Source organism: Eschrichtius robustus, chromosome 20 (assembly GCF_028021215.1).
Source record: "Eschrichtius robustus isolate mEscRob2 chromosome 20, mEscRob2.pri, whole genome shotgun sequence".
Taxonomy (NCBI): domain Eukaryota; kingdom Metazoa; phylum Chordata; class Mammalia; order Artiodactyla; family Eschrichtiidae; genus Eschrichtius; species Eschrichtius robustus.
Genome location: NC_090843.1, coordinates 57,008,461 through 57,027,426, shown reverse-complemented (window position 1 = coordinate 57,027,426; position 18,966 = coordinate 57,008,461). Strand labels below are relative to the sequence as shown.

The 18,966-nt window shown below is 55.7% G+C and overlaps 1 protein-coding gene across 2 annotated transcripts in view; it reads left to right on the top strand.

The window, feature by feature from the left end:
• Window positions 1–18,966, top strand: part of KIF1C (kinesin family member 1C) — a 22,572-nt gene extending 3,606 nt beyond the window's left edge. Inside the window, exons 6-23 of one of the 2 annotated variants that reach the window (XM_068531682.1) lie at window positions 455–520; window positions 1,239–1,417; window positions 1,523–1,634; window positions 2,098–2,175; window positions 2,326–2,391; window positions 2,483–2,558; window positions 3,060–3,138; window positions 3,342–3,487; window positions 4,477–4,646; window positions 4,757–4,836; window positions 4,965–5,040; window positions 9,578–9,657; window positions 10,507–10,601; window positions 13,785–13,868; window positions 14,271–14,457; window positions 14,606–14,678; window positions 15,479–16,093; window positions 17,735–18,966. In XM_068531682.1, coding sequence (XP_068387783.1) covers window positions 455–520; window positions 1,239–1,417; window positions 1,523–1,634; window positions 2,098–2,175; window positions 2,326–2,391; window positions 2,483–2,558; window positions 3,060–3,138; window positions 3,342–3,487; window positions 4,477–4,646; window positions 4,757–4,836; window positions 4,965–5,040; window positions 9,578–9,657; window positions 10,507–10,601; window positions 13,785–13,868; window positions 14,271–14,457; window positions 14,606–14,678; window positions 15,479–16,093; window positions 17,735–18,418 — 2,946 coding nt within the window. In that variant the 3' untranslated portion in view covers window positions 18,419–18,966. The remainder of the gene's footprint in view (window positions 1–454; window positions 521–1,238; window positions 1,418–1,522; window positions 1,635–2,097; window positions 2,176–2,325; window positions 2,392–2,482; window positions 2,559–3,059; window positions 3,139–3,341; window positions 3,488–4,476; window positions 4,647–4,756; window positions 4,837–4,964; window positions 5,041–9,577; window positions 9,658–10,506; window positions 10,602–13,784; window positions 13,869–14,270; window positions 14,458–14,605; window positions 14,679–15,478; window positions 16,094–17,734) is intronic. The other variant, XM_068531683.1, reaches the window with a different exon arrangement.

Here is an 18,966-nt window from a genome sequence, read left to right as displayed (position 1 = left end):
CCGTGAGAACAGCCACACCTTTGGCGGCAGAGCGCCCAGGGTTTGAACCTTGTTCCTACCACTTAACCCGCCGTCGTGCCTTGTCCCGTAATTACTCGTGCGTGTCGTTCCCGTGTGGGCTTGTGTACCGCAGTCAAGGTGTTTACTGCAGGAGAAGCCAGTGGTGGCTAACTGAGAGTTGACCACACGCTCCCCGACTGCAGCACAGTGACCTTGCATGCAGGCTCCGGGTTTGCATCTGGGCTCACTGAATACTAGCCTGTGACCCTGGGCAAGCGCGAACCTCTCAGAGGTTGCTTGCCCATCTGTAAAAATGGGAACGATCCCGTCCCTCCCTTGGGGCTGTGGTAAGGGTTAAACAGGGTCACTTGAGACCTGGCCTGGCCTGGGTGCTGGGCGCCACAGGTGTGCCATGGACAGCGGCATCTTTGTGCTTCTCTGTGTCCCCCTCCAGCTCTGTGAGGACCTCTTCTCTCGTGTTAGTAAGAACCAGAGCGCTCAGCTGTCCTATTCTGTGGAGGTAAGCCCAGGTCTTGGGAGGGGCCTGGGAGGGGAGCCACAGTGTCCTCTGGGTAGGGAGGAGGTCAGCAGCGCGATTAAGACAAGTGCAGTCTCTGGAGTCAGGCAGCCTGGGAGCTACTCTAGGCTTTACCAGTTAGTAACTGTGGCTTTGGGCAAACGATCTCTCTCTCGGCTCCTGGAACGATAATGATCAGGGGTCCCCTCCTAGGGTTGTTGGAAGGCTCACTGAGCTTGCACACGTCAAATGCTTAGCAACACCTAGTAAACACTCAGTGTAGGTCACCCGTATTGTATCCAGTGGAGTCCGCGGTAAGTTTCACATTGGGTATGGTTGTTAGCTTTTTGACTTTTTCTGAAAATTTATTTATTTATTATTTATCTTTGGCTGTATTGGGTCTTTGTTGCTGAGCGTGGCTTTCTCTAGTTGCATCGAGCGGGAGCTATTCTTCGTGGTGGTGCACGGGCTTCCCGTTGCGGTGGCTTCTCTTGTTGAGGAGCTCGGGCTCTAGGCACGCGGGCTTCAGTAGTTGTGGCTCGTGGGCTCCAGAGCGCAGGCTCAGTAGTTGTGGCACACGGGCTCAGTTGCTCCGCGCCATGTGGGATCTTCCCGGACCAGGGCTCGAACCTGTGTCCCCTGCATTGGCAGGCGGATTCTTAACCACTGCGCCACCAGGGAAGCCCAGCTTTATTACTTTTTATTTGCTTCTCCCACTCAGGTGAGCTACATGGAGATCTACTGTGAGAGGGTACGAGACCTCTTGAACCCCAAGAGTCGGGGCTCTCTGAGGGTCCGAGAGCACCCCATCCTGGGCCCCTACGTGCAGGACCTGTCTAAATTGGCTGTGACCTCTTACGCAGACATTGCTGACCTCATGGACTGTGGAAATAAAGCGCGGTGAGGCAGGCTGATGGGGCGGAGAGCAAGGGAGCCGGGGTTAGGAAGACGAGGGGCCGGACCCACTGACCATTCCTTCCCCCCCCCGCCCCCCCCCGCCCCCAGGACTGTGGCCGCCACCAACATGAATGAGACCAGCAGCCGTTCCCACGCCGTCTTCACCATTGTCTTCACGCAGCGCTGCCACGATCAGCTCACTGGACTGGACTCAGAGAAGGTAGGACCCCCCCCCCACCCCACCCCCCACCCGCTGCAACCCCATCCCACCTGGTAACAGAGACAGAGATGTGATCGGCGGGCCTTGCGTCCTCCCTCCCTGTCCAGGCTTGGTTGAGTGCCTCCTCTGAGCTTCCACAGCCCCCTGTGCTTCCCCTATCAGATCAGTGGGATAGTCTCCTTTTGCATGTTTGTTCTTCTAGCTAGGCTCCTTGGGGCAGGTCTTGGAGCCCACTGTGTGCCGGGACAAGGCACACAGTGGGCATGTGAATATCTGTGATTGAATAAATGAAGAAACGGACAAGTAACCAAACCCTCACTGTCATCTTATGTATCCCCCTTCCGTCCCCCACTCCTGGCTTTCTCCATCCCTTGCCAACTGCCTAGTCCCCTTGCTGGGTGTTCCCTTGATATGCCTGCCCCGCACTGACCCAGTCACCTCCTGTCTCTTTCCTCTGACCCAGGTCAGTAAGATCAGTTTGGTGGACCTTGCTGGCAGTGAGCGGGCTGACTCCTCAGGGGCCCGGGGCATGCGCCTGAAGGTGAGGCGCTTGGGAGGGTCGGACAGGGCAGTGTTGGGGGCTGTGTGCGGTGGTCTCAAATCATAACCTGGTGCTCTGGCTGTGGGGGGAGCGGGGGAAGGGGATCGGAGTGGGAGAAGAAGGCCTCATTCCCCCCGTTCCTCTTGCCAGGAAGGCGCCAACATCAATAAGTCCCTGACTACTCTAGGGAAGGTGATCTCGGCCCTTGCGGATATGGTAAGACCTGGGCGTGGGAAGAGAAGGGGCTCTGGGAAAGCGGACAAAGCGGGTGGCCCACCGTAACCCCCTTCCCCCTTCCGTCCCTCAGCAATCAAAGAAGCGGAAGTCGGATTTTATCCCTTACAGGGACTCTGTGCTCACCTGGCTGCTCAAGGAGAATCTGGGTGAGGGGCTTCTCCTCTCTGTCTCTCTCTGCCGACCCTGCCACCCGTCCTGCCAACCTCCTTTTGATACCAGTCCCGTTGACACCCCTGGAACCTCAAATCCTCCAGTGGTCCTTTGACTCTCCCCCTGATCCCCAGGGGCATCCTTTGAAGGTGTCCTGATGCTGAGATCAAGGCCACACCCTCCCTGCCAAGCCAAGGGCCTCGCTGACTTGGCTACCCATGACTGCTCTCTGACCTCACACCCACCTTTGACTTCACCCTCCTCCCACTGATCTCTGACTGTCCCACAGATGTCTGATGTCTCCCTGACCTCACCCCCACTTCCTCTGACCACCAGATTTCACGATTAGCTCCACAACTCTTAGCTTTACCCTACCTTGGACAGTGGCCTTATTGGACCCCTGCCTGAGCAATGAGGCCCCCCCTGACCCTGTGACCCAGTCTGACTTTTCTTAGGACCCTGCCCAGCTCAAGCTTTCCCCTCCTTTCCATTCATAGGTGGGAATTCACGCACAGCAATGATTGCGGCCCTGAGCCCCGCGGATATCAATTACGAGGAGACTCTTAGCACCCTCAGGTGGGGCTCTAGTAGGGGTGGGGCGGGACGTGAAAAGTGCCAGGAGCTCAGCGACTGGTAGCTCAGGACCCTCCCCATGAGTTAGGGTTGACCCTCAGCTCTACTGCACTGTGATGAAACCTGGGAGGGAGAGGGAATCGGGCAGCAGACCAAGGTCACCCGTGTCTAGGCCTCACCGGTCCCGCTCCTCCCTCCTCATCCAGGTACGCCGACCGCACCAAGCAGATTCGCTGCAATGCCATCATCAACGAGGACCCTAATGCCCGGCTGATCCGGGAGCTGCAGGAGGAGGTGGCCCGGCTGCGGGAACTGCTGATGGCCCAGGGGCTCTCCGCCTCTGCCCTGGGAGGTGGGACTCCGGGAGGGGCAGCTCAGGGAGGCTCCTTGGCCCAGCTCATCCCTCCTCATTTGCCTTTGCCCAGGCCTGGGACCAGGGAGGGACCACTGCCCAGAAAGCCCAGCAAGTGCCCCTTGACCTAGATGCGGATGTGGAGAGGGGACAGGTCACGCCTTTAGGTGTTACAGAGCTGGGAGGGACTGATCCTCCCGGGGAGAGGCAGGCAGGATTCAGAGGGACCTTAACAGGCTCCTGGAACTACTGAAACGACAGGAGCAGGAGTAAATGGCAAGTCATGCGTTTATGATTTAAACAGTAAGTCATTAAGAATAGGCTGCTGGGCACCTGCCTTGACAGAAGTTCTTGTGAAACATTGGGAATTAAATTGACCGTAAGCTTAATAATAGTCAACAGCAGACTAATTTCTGAAACGTAAGGCTCAGCCTCCTTACTGTGAAATGGCGTCTGTATTAGATAATCTGTGATCCGTGTTGGCTGTGCCTGGTGTGACTGTGCATTCAATCTTGGGGTCCATCCCACTGAGGAGTTGGGGTGCTAAGGGGCACGGTGGGGAGAATAAGGGTTCTTGGGAAGAGAGGGTAGACACGATGTTCGCCTCTGCACATTTGAAGGGTAGTCTTGAAAAAGAAAAAGCAGTGTAGTCTTTCTCATCCCAGAGGGCAGAACTAGAAACAGAGCTACATGTAACATGGGGCAGATTTCAGTTCAACACAGCTAAGAACTTTCTGATGGTACGAGTCATCCTACGATGGAAGGAACTGGCTACCTTGTTCAGTAATGAGCTTTCCATCCCTGGAGGGGAACAAGCAGAGACTCGGTGTCCATTTGTCAAGGCTGCAGTAGGAGGGTTCTCTACTTTGTGGAGGTGGACCATGGGTCTTCTGCAGTCCTTCCAGGCTGGTCCGCTGTGAGACCTTCCCTGTTTCCGATCAGTTCCATCTTTCCTTGGCCTCCTTCTTTTACCTTCTTCTCCCTCCTAGGCCTGAAGGTGGATGAGGGGAGTCCCGGAGGTGCTCTGCCAGCTGTATCATCTCCCTCTGCCCCAGCTTCGCCCTCGTCCCCCGCAGCACACAACGGGGAGCTGGAGCCATCGTTCTCCCCCAGTGCTGAGCCCCAGATTGGGCCTGAGGAGGCCATGGAGAGACTGCAGGTGGGAAGCTGGAGCTGGCAAGGGGTGGGGCTCTGGGGGCTGCTGGGAAGCACCCCCTGGGAGGCGCTTGTCCCAGACTGTCCTGATCCCTGCCTGTCTTGTGCCCCCAGGAGACAGAGAAGATTATAGCTGAGCTGAATGAGACCTGGGAGGAGAAGCTACGTAAGACGGAGGCCTTGAGGATGGAGAGGTGTGAGGATGGGGCCGACAGCTGGAGCCCTGGAGGGAGCGGGGTGGGGAGGGAAGGTCAGGCCCTGCAGGGAATGGGTTCATGGGTACCGATGACAAGACCAATATTTGCCTCTCCTTTGCCTACAGGGAAGCGTTGCTGGCTGAGATGGGGGTGGCTGTCCGGGAAGATGGGGGAACCGTGGGCGTCTTCTCTCCGAAGAAGGTGAGTGAGGAGGCCTCGGAGACTCTGGATGCTGAAAGAAGAGGGTTGGGGTGGCAGGGTCATGAGTTCTAACTCTGATCTCAGGTCTCTGAATTGTCCCTCCATCATCTCTGTCCCCACTCCTGCTCCCTCCTCTCTGTGTTGTCCGGCCATCCCTGTCTTCTCCCTCCATCTAGGGACCACAGGATGCCAGGGTCCCTGCCCTTAGGGGGATTGCAAGAGCTGCTTAGAATCTAGGTATTTATAAACAGAAGCCCACACACGTGTGTGTGTGAGTTCACGCGTAGAATGTATCTCTGGATTCATAAGAAACTGGTTATGGCGGTTACCCCATGGGGAAGGGAGAGGACCTGGGAGATTGCAGGTTGGTTGGGATAGCAACTTGTCCACCGTGTGCTCTTTTGTATCATTTGGATTTTGTAACCTGTGTATGTGTTAGCTATTCAAAAACAAACAAGCAAAAACAAAAAACCTGAAAAGTACGTTTTGAAAGGATAACTTGGGAAGACAAGACTGTAAAAGGAATAGGGGAAGAGTAAGCACTCACCTGGAGGATGTTGATTGTAAACGCAGCGAGAGGTTTTTTTTTTTTTAAACTGTTGAGCTGTTCAGAATTCTTTTTTTTTTTTTAAACTGTTGAGCTGTTCAGAATTCTTTTTTTTTTTTTTTTAAATTGGTGAGTGACTATCTGTTTGTTTATTTTATTTATTATTTTTGGCTGTGTTGGGTCTTCGTTTCTGTGCGAGGGCTTTCTCCAGTTGCGGCAAGTGGGAGCCACTCTTCATCGCGGTGCGCGGGCCTCTCATTATCGCGGCCTCTCTTGTTGCGGAGCACAGGCTTCAGACGCGCAGGCTCGGTAGTTGTGGCTCACGGGCCCAGTTGCTCTGCGGCACGTGGGGTCTTCCCAGACCAGGGCTCGAACCCGTGTCCCCTGCATTGGCAGGCAGATTCTCAACCACTGCGCCACCAGGGAAGCCCCAGCGAGAGGTTTAAAGATGGAAGCGTCAGTGCAGCCTGGAGATGTATGGAAACTGGTTTCCTGGAGAAGGTGGTCTGGAAAGTGGAGCCTGAAAGATGGACGGGGGTGTGGTAGAGAGGAGCAGAGAGAACATCGGGCCGAGCAAATGTCGGGTATTGTCGGCCGAGTGGGGCGCACCAGCACCTGTCACGTGCCCGCTGTGTAGTAAGTGCTCAGTAAGGCTTTGTGGAGAGGAAGGAAGGGAAGAAGCAGGGCAGGAATGATCAGGCTCAGTTGGAGGCAGGAGTGGTATTCAAAACCTTTAGCAACCAGCACAGCACGGGGACCAACCAGTCAGAGTGGATGCTGGCTTCCGACGGCCAGCACAGCTGGAGCGGTGCACACTGGTGAAGCGGTGATGCAGAGGCCAGTTTGGGCAAAGCAGGAACTTCCAGTCCCAGCCCGGGAATGGAGCCAGCCACGCCTGTCAGAGCCGTGGTACGAAGCATCATAGGATCAGGCTCTAAGTGAGATACACCTCTTCCAGGCAGTGGGTTACTGGAAGGAGACCCCTCCGATTTTCATACGGACAAGGCATCTGGGTGACTGAGCAAGCAGGGACCATTGAACAGGGATCCAGACAGAGGAGAGGGGTTTGCCTGGCCTGAGGCACAGCCAGGGGCGAGAGAGCTGTCGGTGGGTGATTGAGCGTGGCAGGCAGGGCTGAGGGGTCAGGTCCGGGGCTGGGCACCCAGGGCTTTGGGATCCCCCAGAGGCGCACATCTGGGAGGAGGGACTGCAGGGGGCTCTCAGCGTGGCTTGCCAGCCACCTGGGGGTGCCAGGTACCTGTGGAGCTTCTGCCACAGCTGCAGGGCTAGGGAAAGGTAGAAAGGGATGGACAGACTGATGGATGGGTTTTTCTTTCCTGGAGAGGTTTACACTGTGCAGGGTGCCACCTGCTAGAGCTTGGGACCAACAGGAGGGGCTTTTGTTTTGTTTTGTTCTTAGTTGTTCTTGTAAAGGTGGCACGCCCCACAGGGAACGTTTACTTTTTACAGTGAGGTGAAAAGGAAATCTCTTTCTTTCCCACCCTCGGGTTCCCCTCCCAGAGGCGAGTCCTGTTGCTGGCTCCTGATGTGTTCTTCTAGAGGTAGTCTCTGCACGTACAGGCGTGTGGTATATAATCATCCACGTACGCACGCACACATCGCCCCTCTTTGCCATGGTGCTGGTTCCATACTTGACATGTTACTTTTTCACATAACAGTGTATCGCAGTTCTGTCTGTTTTTTTTTTTTTTTTTCCCCCCACAGTGTCAGAATATTCTATTGTATAGACGTAGGATAATTTTTTTTAACCAGCTTCTTACTGATGGACATTTAGGTCGTTTCCCATTCTTTGATACTATAAACAATGTTACAGAAGATAGTTTTACTAATAGTCTGCTGTCTGTAGAACAAATTCCTAGAAGTGGAGATTTGGGGTCCACCAGTAGCCAGGTGAAACTTTGATCTCTTTTGCCAGCGTGCCTCCAGAGATTGTAACCATGCCCACTTATACTCCCAGGAGCAGCATACAAGAGAGCCCGTGTTCCCTCATCCTCTTCAACTTTTTCATCTTTGCCCATCTGATTGGTAAAAAAAAAAAAAGTGTCTTAGGGGAGGTAACTTCTGCATTTTCTCCAGGTGGCAAGAATGAACCCACTCTCATAAGTTTAAAAGTCATGTGGATTTCAGAGAGAAAGCTGTTAGACTCACAGGAGAAACGGGTTTGGTGGGGGTGACTCCAGCCTAGGAAAGGTCGAGTGGAGAATTGGGTCCTTGGGGCAAAAGCTCCAGTTTGTCCCAGAGAGAGCCAAGGGCCTTAGGGAAAGCCCCTTCTTTTCTGAGACCTCGCCACCAGGCCGAAGGACTTCCTAAGTCAGTAATTTTCAAACCTGGCCCGGAGCTTCCTTCACAGGGAATGGGGAGGGGGGAGCAGGACTGGACTATGGGTCCCCTGCCCCCACCTCGGCCTGAGCGGCTCTCTGCTTATCTGCTTGACGTGTTAGGCTTCTAAGGCTTCTAGGTAAGGTTTCTTGTGAACAAAGGGTTCCAGGGCTGAATAAAGATTGAAAAGCACTGCCCTAAATCATGTCCCCTCTCCCGAGGGATAGATCGCTTTCTGCTTCCAGGACCCATCCACGTTTGCCATTCCCAAGCAGGCCTGACACTGCAGTGTCGGGAGGGGCGTGGTCATCCCTCAGGAGAAGAGGAAGTGTTGGCAGAGTCTCGTTGGAGGGGCCGACACAGAGATACACGACACATCCACCGTAGACATAGCCTTGGGCTTCCTGTTCAGGGGGCTCCCAGAGAACTGTGGGGCCTTGACTGCTGGCTGTCTTCCCCTACACCCTGTGCTCCCCTGCCTCCGTGCCTTTGTTCAGACTCCTCTTTCACCTGGAACCCTCTTCCTTCTTCATGTCCACGTCCTCCTCATCATCAGAGACCAGCTCCCACACTGCCTTTTCCATGAAGCTCCCCTGACCCCCATGAGCTCCCATTGGTCTTCATTTTATTCATTTTTGTGTATGAGCCCCTCCCAGGATACAGTGGGATGAATGAATGATTGAATGAATGAGCTAAGTGAGGGCGTGAAAAGTTCAGGAAGTCTGTTATGAGGCATGTGTCTCTCACCTGCAATGGTGTTTCCACGCCAAGTCTTATCTCCCCAAGTTGACTCTGATTTCCTGACCGACGGGGCAGCAGCCTCTGGGTGTGACTCATCTCTGTGTCCTGCTGGGCACCTCAGTGGGGTCTTGCACGTAGAAAGGCCACGGTATATCCCTGCAGAACAGAGGCAGGGGATCTTGTGTTCGGGTGGAAGGCTTGGGAAAGCTCTGTGGAAGAAGTGGCATTTGAGACGCACCGTGAGGGACGGGACGTGAATGATTTTGACAGGTGGGGATGGGGGTGGGGCCAGGAGGGAGGCTGTTCCAGGCGAGAGGATGGGCAGGGATGAGCCCGGCTTTTTGGAGTGAGTGCTCAGAGTACACTGGGTGCGAGCACAGAAGGGGAGAGGGGGCCCCGGAAAGGGGCTTGGATAAGTGGGCTGGGGCCCTGCCGTGGAGGAGGCCCAGGAGTACCGGCATAAAAAGCAGACTCAGGTCAGGCAAGCATGCAGTGCGTGGGCTGGAGAGGTCTGAGCAGTCCCCTCTCGTACCCTCCCGAAGTGGCAAGATACATTTTGAGGGAAGAAGTGATGAGCCCTGGGGCCAGAGGGAGTACAGGGAAAGCAGAGAGAGGGCAGGTAGCTTCTAAGGTTTCGGGTCAGGGAGACTGGTGTGTCCAGGTGCCTCTGAAGAAGTGGGGCCTGGGGAGGGGCTAGAAGGGTGAGGGCATCTTGTGTGCGAGGAGAGGGTGGGTCGGGCTGCCCCAAAAGCATTGGGGTAAGTGGGAGCAGGAGGTGGGAGAGCTCACCCTCCGAGGGAGGGGGAGGGGCGCAGCGGGGAGCCTGCAGGGATGTCTGCGAAGCGCCTTCCCTCCCTCTTGGCTGCACCCCTGGCGGCTCTCCCCTGACTGCCGCCCCCTCCCCACCAGACTCCACACCTGGTGAACCTGAACGAAGACCCCCTGATGTCTGAATGTCTGCTCTACCACATCAAAGATGGTGTCACCAGGTAGCGTTTGCTCGGGGCCCCTGGGGCAGCCTCTCCTTTTAGGGTGTGGTTGCAGAGGGAGGGCCACGCTGGCGACTCCCTTCTCTAGTGATCTCCTGGGGACGCCCCAGGTCTCAGGACAGCTCCACTGCAGCCCTGTCAGCTCCAGGCTTCCTGAGAACTTGCTGAGCCTGCCTCCACCCACCGCTTTGGTGTGGGTGACACCCCTCCTGGGACCAAACCAACCCAGCGCTGGCAGGGATAGGTCCTGATCTACTGGGGCAGAGAGTGGGTGGGAGCTTGGACTGCTGCGTTCTTGGCCCCCGGCACCACTGCCTGGGCATCGCTTAGTGGGACCTTCCCTTGGGGTGGGAGAGAGAAGGGAAACATAACCCTGGCCCCATGCTGTTGAGGGCAGTGCCCACGTGACAGGTAACTTCACTGGCTAATGCTAATGAACCCCTGGGGCTCAGCGCCTCCAAGGTCACCTCGTGGAGTTAAAGGGGTGAGGGTGCTCCTTCCTCTCCCGGCACAGGCTGTTCAGCTGTCCTTGGTGATCATCACGGGAAGGATGCAGGAACCCAGGCTGAGGGCACCCACCCCACTCCAGGTGCCCTTCCCCCTTTGCTGTATAACAGTGAGGATGTGGGCTTTGGAGCCAGGCAGATCTGGGCTCACGTCCCAGCTTCACCACTGCCGGGCTGCCTGACCTTGGGCAAGTTACTTACCTCTCTGAGCCTCAGTTTCCTCATGTGTGAAATGGGAATAATTACACTCGGCTTACTGAGTTGGTTGAACTTGTGTTCAGAAGGGGCTTGGCGTATGTATGACTGGCACATGCTCAGAACATGTTGGCTGTTGCGTCCCCAGGGTCGGCCAGGTCGATGTGGACATCAAGCTGACTGGGCAGTTCATTCGGGAGCAACACTGTCTGTTCCGGAGCATCCCTCAGCCGGACGGAGAAGGTAATGGCTAAGGGGGCGAGACTGGGGTGACCCGACAAGGAGAGAGACAGGTCCCTCACTGAATACAGAGCCCTGGCTCGGGCGCTGGGAGTGCAGCCGCCGCGTGAGAGGATGTGTCCTCACCCTGAGAGGGGCCTTGAACTCCTGGTCAGCAGTGGGGGCCCTGCTATCTGCACCTGCCCTCAGGGCGCAGACTCTTATTATGAGCTGGGAGTGGTGAGGGTCCCCAAGGCAGAAACAGAAGACTGGCTTCAGAGGGTGAGGTTTTGGGAAGAGGAGATCCTGCCCTCTTCCTTAATTTTTTAGCCTCAAATAGCACCCTGGTCCTTTTTTATGAAAACCTGTAGGTTTTTCAGTGGGATATCTGAATTTATCTCTGAAAACCTGATTATCTACGTAGCTATGACTACAAAAATTTCGGGCAGTTAGGCAACCCATGTCTCCCTTTGGTTCCAAAACTTTCAGAGATTTTTAGCTGTTTTTGGCCACAGCAGCAAAAGCTTTTAGGAATCACAAGCCCTCAGGGTGTAGGTAGTAGTCTGTCTGACAGGTAACAAGACAATGCTCGTGGTTAAGTACCACTTAGGGCATATTCTGAGGTCAGTGTTTTGTTCTGGGTTCAGTCTTTTTTTTTTTTTTTTTTAATATTTATTTATTTATTTATTTGGTTGCGTCAGGTCTTAGTTGTGGCAGGTGGGCTCCTTAGTTGCGGCTCACGGGCGCCTTAGTTGCGGCTCGCTGGTTTCTTAGTTGTGGCACGTGGGCTCCTTAGTTGCGGCAGGCAGGCTTCTTAGTTGTGGCTCAAGGGCTCCTTTAGTTGTGGCTCGCCAGCTCATTAGTTGTGGCATGCGAACTCTTAGTTGCGGCATGTGGGATCTAGTTCCTGGACCAGGGATCGAACCCGGGTCCCCTGCATTGGGAGCGTGGAGTCTTAACCACTGCGCCACCAGGGAAGTCCAGGTCATTTTTTTTTTTAATGGACTGATTTGGGTTCAGTTGTGCCCAAGTGAAGTCAAGCTCTGGGAAGTGAGTCGGGCAGGGAGGCTGGCCGTGTCACACCTGAGGTCTCCCTCACCTGGAGCCCGTGCTGTGTGCCTCAGGTCTGATGCTTCTGGGGGACAGGAGACAGGGCACCCGTGGTCAGCGTGTGTTTTAAAATAAGAAAAGATGCTCTCGTGTGGCCTGCAGCTCAGGTTGAAGACCTGCCCAGTGGACTTCAGTTCCAGTTTCTGGTCAGTGGATTAACGCAGTTGTTCTGGTCTCGTTCAAGTCCCTAGTGGCAGCAAATGCTTCCGGCCCTGTGGGCTGCGAGCTATTGAATCTGTTCAGCCCAGTGAGTTATTGCCGAATTCCTGTTCTGCGGTTCCCTCAAGCCATGTGCTGGGGTGATACCAAAACCACACAAGGCCTGCGGAGGCAGCCCACCCTCGGGAGCTCAGGGTGTGTTTGGGGAGGTGACAGGCCCGAATAGGTTACGTCACAGTGAAAGCAGCAGATGGTTCTGTGCCCCAAATGATGGAGGCTCTATAAAGGGTTAGTCCATTTGGGCCTTTAAGATTTAATACTTGACCAAAGACGCCTAGAAGAGCAGGCAGCACGGATAGAGGTGTGAACACAGAAGAATAGTTATTACTTGCCATCTACTTTGTGCCTTTGCATTTTCGCACACAGCTCACAGGTGAGGGAGCTGAGGTTCCCAGGGGTTAGGGAATTTGCCCGAGACTACACAGCTAGAAGATGGCAGAACTGGATTGGGACGCAGCATGGCAGGCTCTAGGGCCTGTGCTGTGAGTCCTGGGCTGCCTCGGTTCAGATCGCTGTGGGTTCGTGTGGGTTCTCACCTGGCCCCATTTCCCTCCGTAATAACTATCCCCGCCCAACCCTGACTTTAGATTACTTGCTCAATTACTTGTTTATCATCTTTCTTATCAAGTGGAAGTGATCTCTGTAAGAGCAGGCATTTTGGTTTTTATCTCTCCTGTATTTCCAGGACCTAAAATAGTGCCTGGCTTATTACAGGGGTGCAATATATTTGTGGAATGGATGGATGAATTTGGGGCGTGGTGGGAAATAAGGGTGGGGATAGACTGGTACCCTTATAGCCACCTCATCCTCTTCTCTGCCACCTTCTTCCATTGCTGGTCACCGACGTGGTGATGCTTTAGCTCTGTCTGACATCTTCTTCTCCATCGTTTCTGCCCCTTCATCCAAGTTTCCCTTTGAGCATCAGCTCAGGAGTTACCACCTTCCCATAATCATTTCCAGTCCTCTGCCCCTAAGCCGAGTTACTCTTTGCTATTTTTGTGCTCCTACAGCGTCTGTAGGCTCGTCTCTGCCTTACGTTACCATTCATTCTGGTTTCTCTGTTCCCTGTAAGGTAAATAATATTTCCCACATCACTTTATTTGAGCCTTTCAGCCACTCTGTAAAGAAAGACTTTGTTATCCCATTTTATGGCTCACAGAAGTCGGGTGACTTGCTTAATGTCCCTCAGCCAAGGAGTCATAGAGTCCGGGTCTTTGGAACGCGGGGGCCCCTCTGTGACAACGGGGCACTGGTCCTCAAGGACAGGGAAGTGCCTCAGGCATCCTCGTGTCCCAGCAGGCAGCAGGCTTGGTGATTTGTACAAGGAGCACCTTGAGAGATGTTTGGGTTGGGTTGACTTTATCTTCTCCCGTGAAGATAGTGATCTTGACTGAAGATAGTTGACTGTGGCTTAAGGAGATCCGTTAGGTAGCAGTGTGCAAGATGCATCAGACAGAAGTGGGGCTAGGAGCCTGCTGGAGGAATCCAGACCTGGCCAGTAGTAGCAGTGTTGTTTGGGAAGGAAGGAGTGGTCATCTGGAAGGCAGAAATGACAGGGCCTGCCGACCAGCTGGACCTGAGAGACCACGCCCTCTGAGAATTCCGGGCTTGCTAAACCGCTGCTGGGGAGGATGGCAGAGGGTGAGAAGGGAGCCCCCGCAGAGGCTCCTGGGAACCGTAGCTGGGGCTCTAACCCTCCTTCTGCTCTTCCTTTCCCGTGCTGCCTGCCACCAGAGGGGCCATGGCACCCCGACAGGTACTGGGTGGTGGGACTGGGGGTGTTATGTGTGTTTTGGGGGGAATGCAGGGTGGGAATCTGTGACCATACCCCTCCTCCCCCAGGGTCTGATCGCTCCCTCTCCTCTCTCCCTGCCTCAGTGGTGGTCACCCTGGAGCCTTGTGAAGGAGCCGAGACCTACGTCAACGGGAAGCTTGTGACTGAGCCCGTGGTGCTGAAGTCAGGTAGAGGAGGGGGCAGTGAGGGTCCTGGGCCCTGGCTGTGCAAGGAAGAGCTTCTTGGGTGACTCCTGGGCAGGACCCAGAAACAAATAGGAAACAGCGTGGGCACGTGAAGACGGAACTGGGAAGGGAAGAGAGAGGGAGTCAGGTTTTGGTTTGTCTCGCTGCCTCAGGGCAACAGGAAGAGGATGCCAAGCTCCTGATTTCCTTTGGCTGTCAGCGATAGGGCGGTTCCTGGGGTCAGCTAGGGGAGCCTCGGCTCCGACCGCTCTTGGATTTGGGGTGATGGAAGAGATTGTGTTGGGGCTCCTGGGATTTGTGGGCAAGGCCCTGTGCACCTCGGGCACGGGGAGGGGTGTGCTGCCGTGGGCGAGTGAGTCCACTTCTCCATCCTCCTATCTCCAGGGAATAGGATTGTGATGGGCAAGAACCACGTTTTCCGCTTCAACCACCCGGAGCAGGCGCGGCTAGAGCGGGAGCGAGGGGTCCCCCCGCCCCCAGGACCGCCCTTCGAGCCCGTCGACTGGAACTTTGCCCAGAAGGAACTGCTGGAGCAGCAAGGCATTGACATCAAGCTGGAGATGGAGAAGAGGTGCGTGGGGAGGGTGCTTGCGCCCCAGGGCCCTGCTGACCGTCCCCCCCAGGTGCCCAGCCGCCAGCGCCCTCCTGTTGCGAGGGGCGCCCTACTGAGGTGGCTCCAGAGCCTCACAGCTCCTCCTCCCCTCCTCACCCAATCCCAGGCTGCAGGATCTGGAGAACCAGTACCGAAAAGAAAAGGAGGAGGCTGATCTGCTGTTGGAGCAGCAGCGGCTGGTGAGGGGCTGGCCAGGGGTGTGGTGGGGCAGGCAGAGGCGGGAGGTGGGCTGGTGGGCACTGGAGCAGCCGGCCTGGCAGAGCTTCAGCCTGACTCTGATTTTGGTCACACTGCCTGGGCCAGAGTGGGGAGTGGGCCCGGGGCTGGGGGGTAGAGGTGGCATCTAGGAGGAGACAGGAGAGAAATGTGACCCAGGGAGGAACCCACGCAGGGAACTAGGGTTCCTCCCAGGTGACTGGGGCTTCCTGGACTCTAGCTGATCCTGTGCCACCTTTATGATTTTTACCAAATCCAAGTACCGCCCGTGTTGTTATTTACTTAAGATTGTTCTTCGGGGACTTCCCTGGTGGTCCAGTGGTTAAGACTCCATGCTCCCAATGCAGGGGGCCTGGGTTCGATCCCTGATCAGGGAACTAGATCCCGCATGCCGCAACTAAGACCCGGCGCAGCCAAATAAATCAATAAATAAATACTTAAATAAAAAAAGGATTGTTCTTTGAATGGACTTACTTTTAAATCTTTAACCGCATCCTGAGCGATATATACACACGAAACCCATACTTGGTACGGCTACAGCTAATACTCACTTTCTCTGTGCCACACGCTCCGAGCATGTTAATCCTCAAATCGTATCTGTGAGGAGGTGCCGTCATTACCTCCGCTGTGCAGACGAGCAGAGGTTAAGCCGTGCACCCAGCACCGAGCCGCTCTGACCATGGTGTTTCCATGTCACTGGGACACATGGCTCTGGGGTGCCCTTAGCCCTCTCCCCGTCTGTCTTCCCTCTCTGTGGCCCCAGTATGCGGACTCTGACAGCGGGGACGACTCCGACAAGCGCTCCTGCGAAGAGAGCTGGCGGCTCATCTCGTCCTTGCGCGAGCAGCTGCCGCCCACCACGGTCCAGACCATCGTCAAGCGCTGCGGCCTGCCCAGCAGCGGCAAGCGCAGGGCCCCCCGCAGGGTGTACCAGATCCCCCAGCGACGGCGGCTGCAGGGCAAAGACCCCCGCTGGGCCACCATGGCCGACCTGAAGATGCAGGCAGTGAAGGAGATCTGCTACGAGGTGGCCCTGGCCGACTTCCGCCACGGGCGGGCCGAGATCGAGGCCCTGGCTGCCCTCAAGATGCGGGAGCTGTGCCGCACCTACGGCAAGCCTGAGGGGCCCGGGGACGCCTGGAGGGCCGTGGCCCGGGATGTCTGGGACACGGTGGGCGAGGAGGAAGGCAGCGGAGGTGGAGGTGGTGGCAGTGAGGAGGGAGCCCGTGGCGCAGAGGTGGAGGACCTCCGGGCTCACATCGACAAGCTGACGGGGATCCTGCAGGAGGTGAAGCTGCAGAACAGCAGCAAGGACCGCGAGCTGCAGGCCCTGAGGGACCGCATGCTTCGCATGGAGAGGGTCATCCCCCTGACCCAGGTAGGACGGGCCCTGCCCGGCTTTTCACCGCCTGCATCTCTCCCCTGTAGGAACCTGAACCTCCCACCTCAGAGTCCAGCCTCCTTCCTCCTCTTCCTTTAAAAAATCTTATCGAAGTTTAACACAGCATAGTTTGTGAATCACCTGCCTCACAATCACCAGGGCACTAACTGAAAATGCAGATTCCTGGGTTCTGCCCCAGACCTACTGAATCAGCATCTTTGGGGACGAATCTGCATCTATAATAAGTACCCCGGCTGGTTCTGAAATACAATGAAGTTTGAGAACCACTGATATAAAGGGTACCGTCCTTAAGTTACCACTTAATGAGTGTTCCCATAGGTGTCCACTCTTAGAACCTCCCCTCTCCTGGGTGACCCTTTCTTTACTCTGGTAGCCGCTGTGCTGAGCACTTCTCCTGTGTCACCGTGTAAATCATCACAATGACCCTGCGAGTGGGAGTGTTCTCACCTACCCATTTTCCATGTATTCACCCAACAAGTAAATAGTTGAGTGTTTACTGTGTGCCAGGCATCGTGCTAGCTACTGGGGTTACTCACAACAGACGGAATTTCTGCCGTGTTCCCGCTTGCCTTCTAAAGGGGGATGACAGGCAGCCAGTCATAACAGCAGTCATGGTTGTTGAAGGCTTACGGCTCCAAATGCAGCTCTTACCCCTCTCCTCACCCTCCCCTCTCCACACCCTTGGGCTTCCTTGCTGTTCCTTGAACTTGCTGGGTGCACTCCTGCTTCAAGGCCTTTGCACATGCTGTTCCCTCTGCCCAGAACGCCCTTCCCTCTGAGAGCCATAGAGCTCGTCCCTCAGTTCCTTCGGGTGTTCCCTAAAATGGGAACTTCTCCGTGAATCTCTTTCGGTCCTTTCACTGCATCTACCCCCACCCTGGCCTCCTGTCCTTTTCCTTGCTCTGGTCTTTTCCATGTGAATATATATTTTTATTATGTGTATAAAAAAAAAAAAAAAAAAAAATATATATATATATATATATATATATATATATACACGCATTTATATAAAATATATGTAAAATATATAACATGGTACTTCTATATAATGTAAATAATATACATTAAATAACTTAAATACATATATTTATATTTAACTTGTTATGGAAGTACAGCATATGTACCATACTATATATTTTTCTTATTTATTTATCAACTGTGTCCGTCCACTAAAATGATGGCAGGTATTTTTCTTCCCTCTTTGTTGACTGCTGTATCCCCAGGGCACGTCATTTATTCAGCAGTATTTGCTGAGTGCCCACTAGGTGAGGCATGGTAGAATTTCTCAGGTAATCTTACAACAGCCCTGTGTGATGGGTACTATCACTGTTGATGTCATCTTACGTGTGAGGACACTGAGGCACAGAGGCTACAAGCCGGAGATCCAGACCCACAGCTAGGAGGTGGCAGACCTGGACTGAGTCGGCCACCTGACTCTGGGTCCGGGCTCCTAAACCAGTGTTCCTCCAGCTTCCTCGTCCCCATGCCCCTCTCTCTCAGGACCCCTGGACGTCCAGCTGCTCCAGGGCCTTCCAGCTTGTCCTCCCGAATCTGCACGTCCTCAGGACTCCACTCTCCTCACGTGTCCCCTCTTCTCTCACCCCCTCTCCCTCCCAGGATCACGAGGATGAGAATGAAGAAGCCGGTGAGGCCACGTGGGCCCAGCCCCAAGGGTCTGAGGTCGCGGAGCAGGAAGCCCCCAGTGACCGAGCACCTCCCACACGGCCCTCCTCGCCGCCCCTGTCGAGCTGGGAGCGGGTGTCGAGGCTGATGGAGGAGGACCCCGCCTTCCGTCGGGGGCGCCTTCGCTGGCTCAAGCAGGAGCAGCTGCGGCTGCAGGGACTGCAGGGCTCCGGGGGCCGGGGCGGGGGGCTGCGCAGACCCCCCGCCCGCTTCGTTCCCCCTCACGACTGCAAGCTGCGCTTCCCCTTCAAGAGCAACCCCCAGCACCGCGAGTCCTGGCCGGGGGCGGGGGCCGGGGAGTCCCCAGCGCCTCCGCAGCCCCCCGAGGAGCTCACCCCCTTTCCGGCCACCCCTGCCCGCAGGCCCCCAAGTCCCCGCAGGTCCCACCGTCCCCGCAGGAATTCCCTGGACGGAGGGGGCCGATCCCGGGGAGGGGGTTCTGCACAGCCCGAACCCCAGCACTTCCAGCCCAAAAAGCACAACTATTATCCCCAGCAGCCCCAACCATACCCAGCCCAGAGGCCCCCAGGGCCCCGCTATCCCTCGTACACTACGCCCCCGCGGATGAGACGGCAGCGCTCAGCCCCTGACCTCAAGGAGAGTGGGGCGGCCGTGTGAGCCCCGCGTCTTGGGCAGAGAGGGCCTGGCGGAGCCCCTCGCTGGGAGGAGATGCTGCTTCCCCAGAAGCCCTGGGGCAGGAGGCCCTAGAGACCAGAGAGAAGGTCCGAGTAGGTGATAGAAGATGTAGGGGTAACTGGGCCGGAGGCTGAGGGAGGAAGAGGGCACGGAGCTGCCAGGAGCGAACCAAAGTGAAGGAGAGCGACGGGAAGCTGTCTCGGGGCTGCCCCTTGCGGGGGAGGGGGTCCCACAAACGCTGCTAGGGTGGGTGGGGGGCTGGGGTGCCGCGTAGTCGGTGTTTGACTTTCTTTTCAAGTGGGGGCAGAGGGGAGAGAACCTAGAGGGAGGTAAGGTCTCCCCACCTCCTGGCCCTGTCTGTCTGTCCGTCTGTGGTGGGTTTCTGTTTCCAGGGAGGTGTGGTGGGATCATAAGTCATTCCTCTCCCCTTTCAGGCCTCCTGCTATATTTGGGGGACCTGTCTGGCGTCTGGTTTGCCTGGGGTCCCTGAGGATGTGGGACCTTTCAATAAAGGATGGAAAACAGGGGGA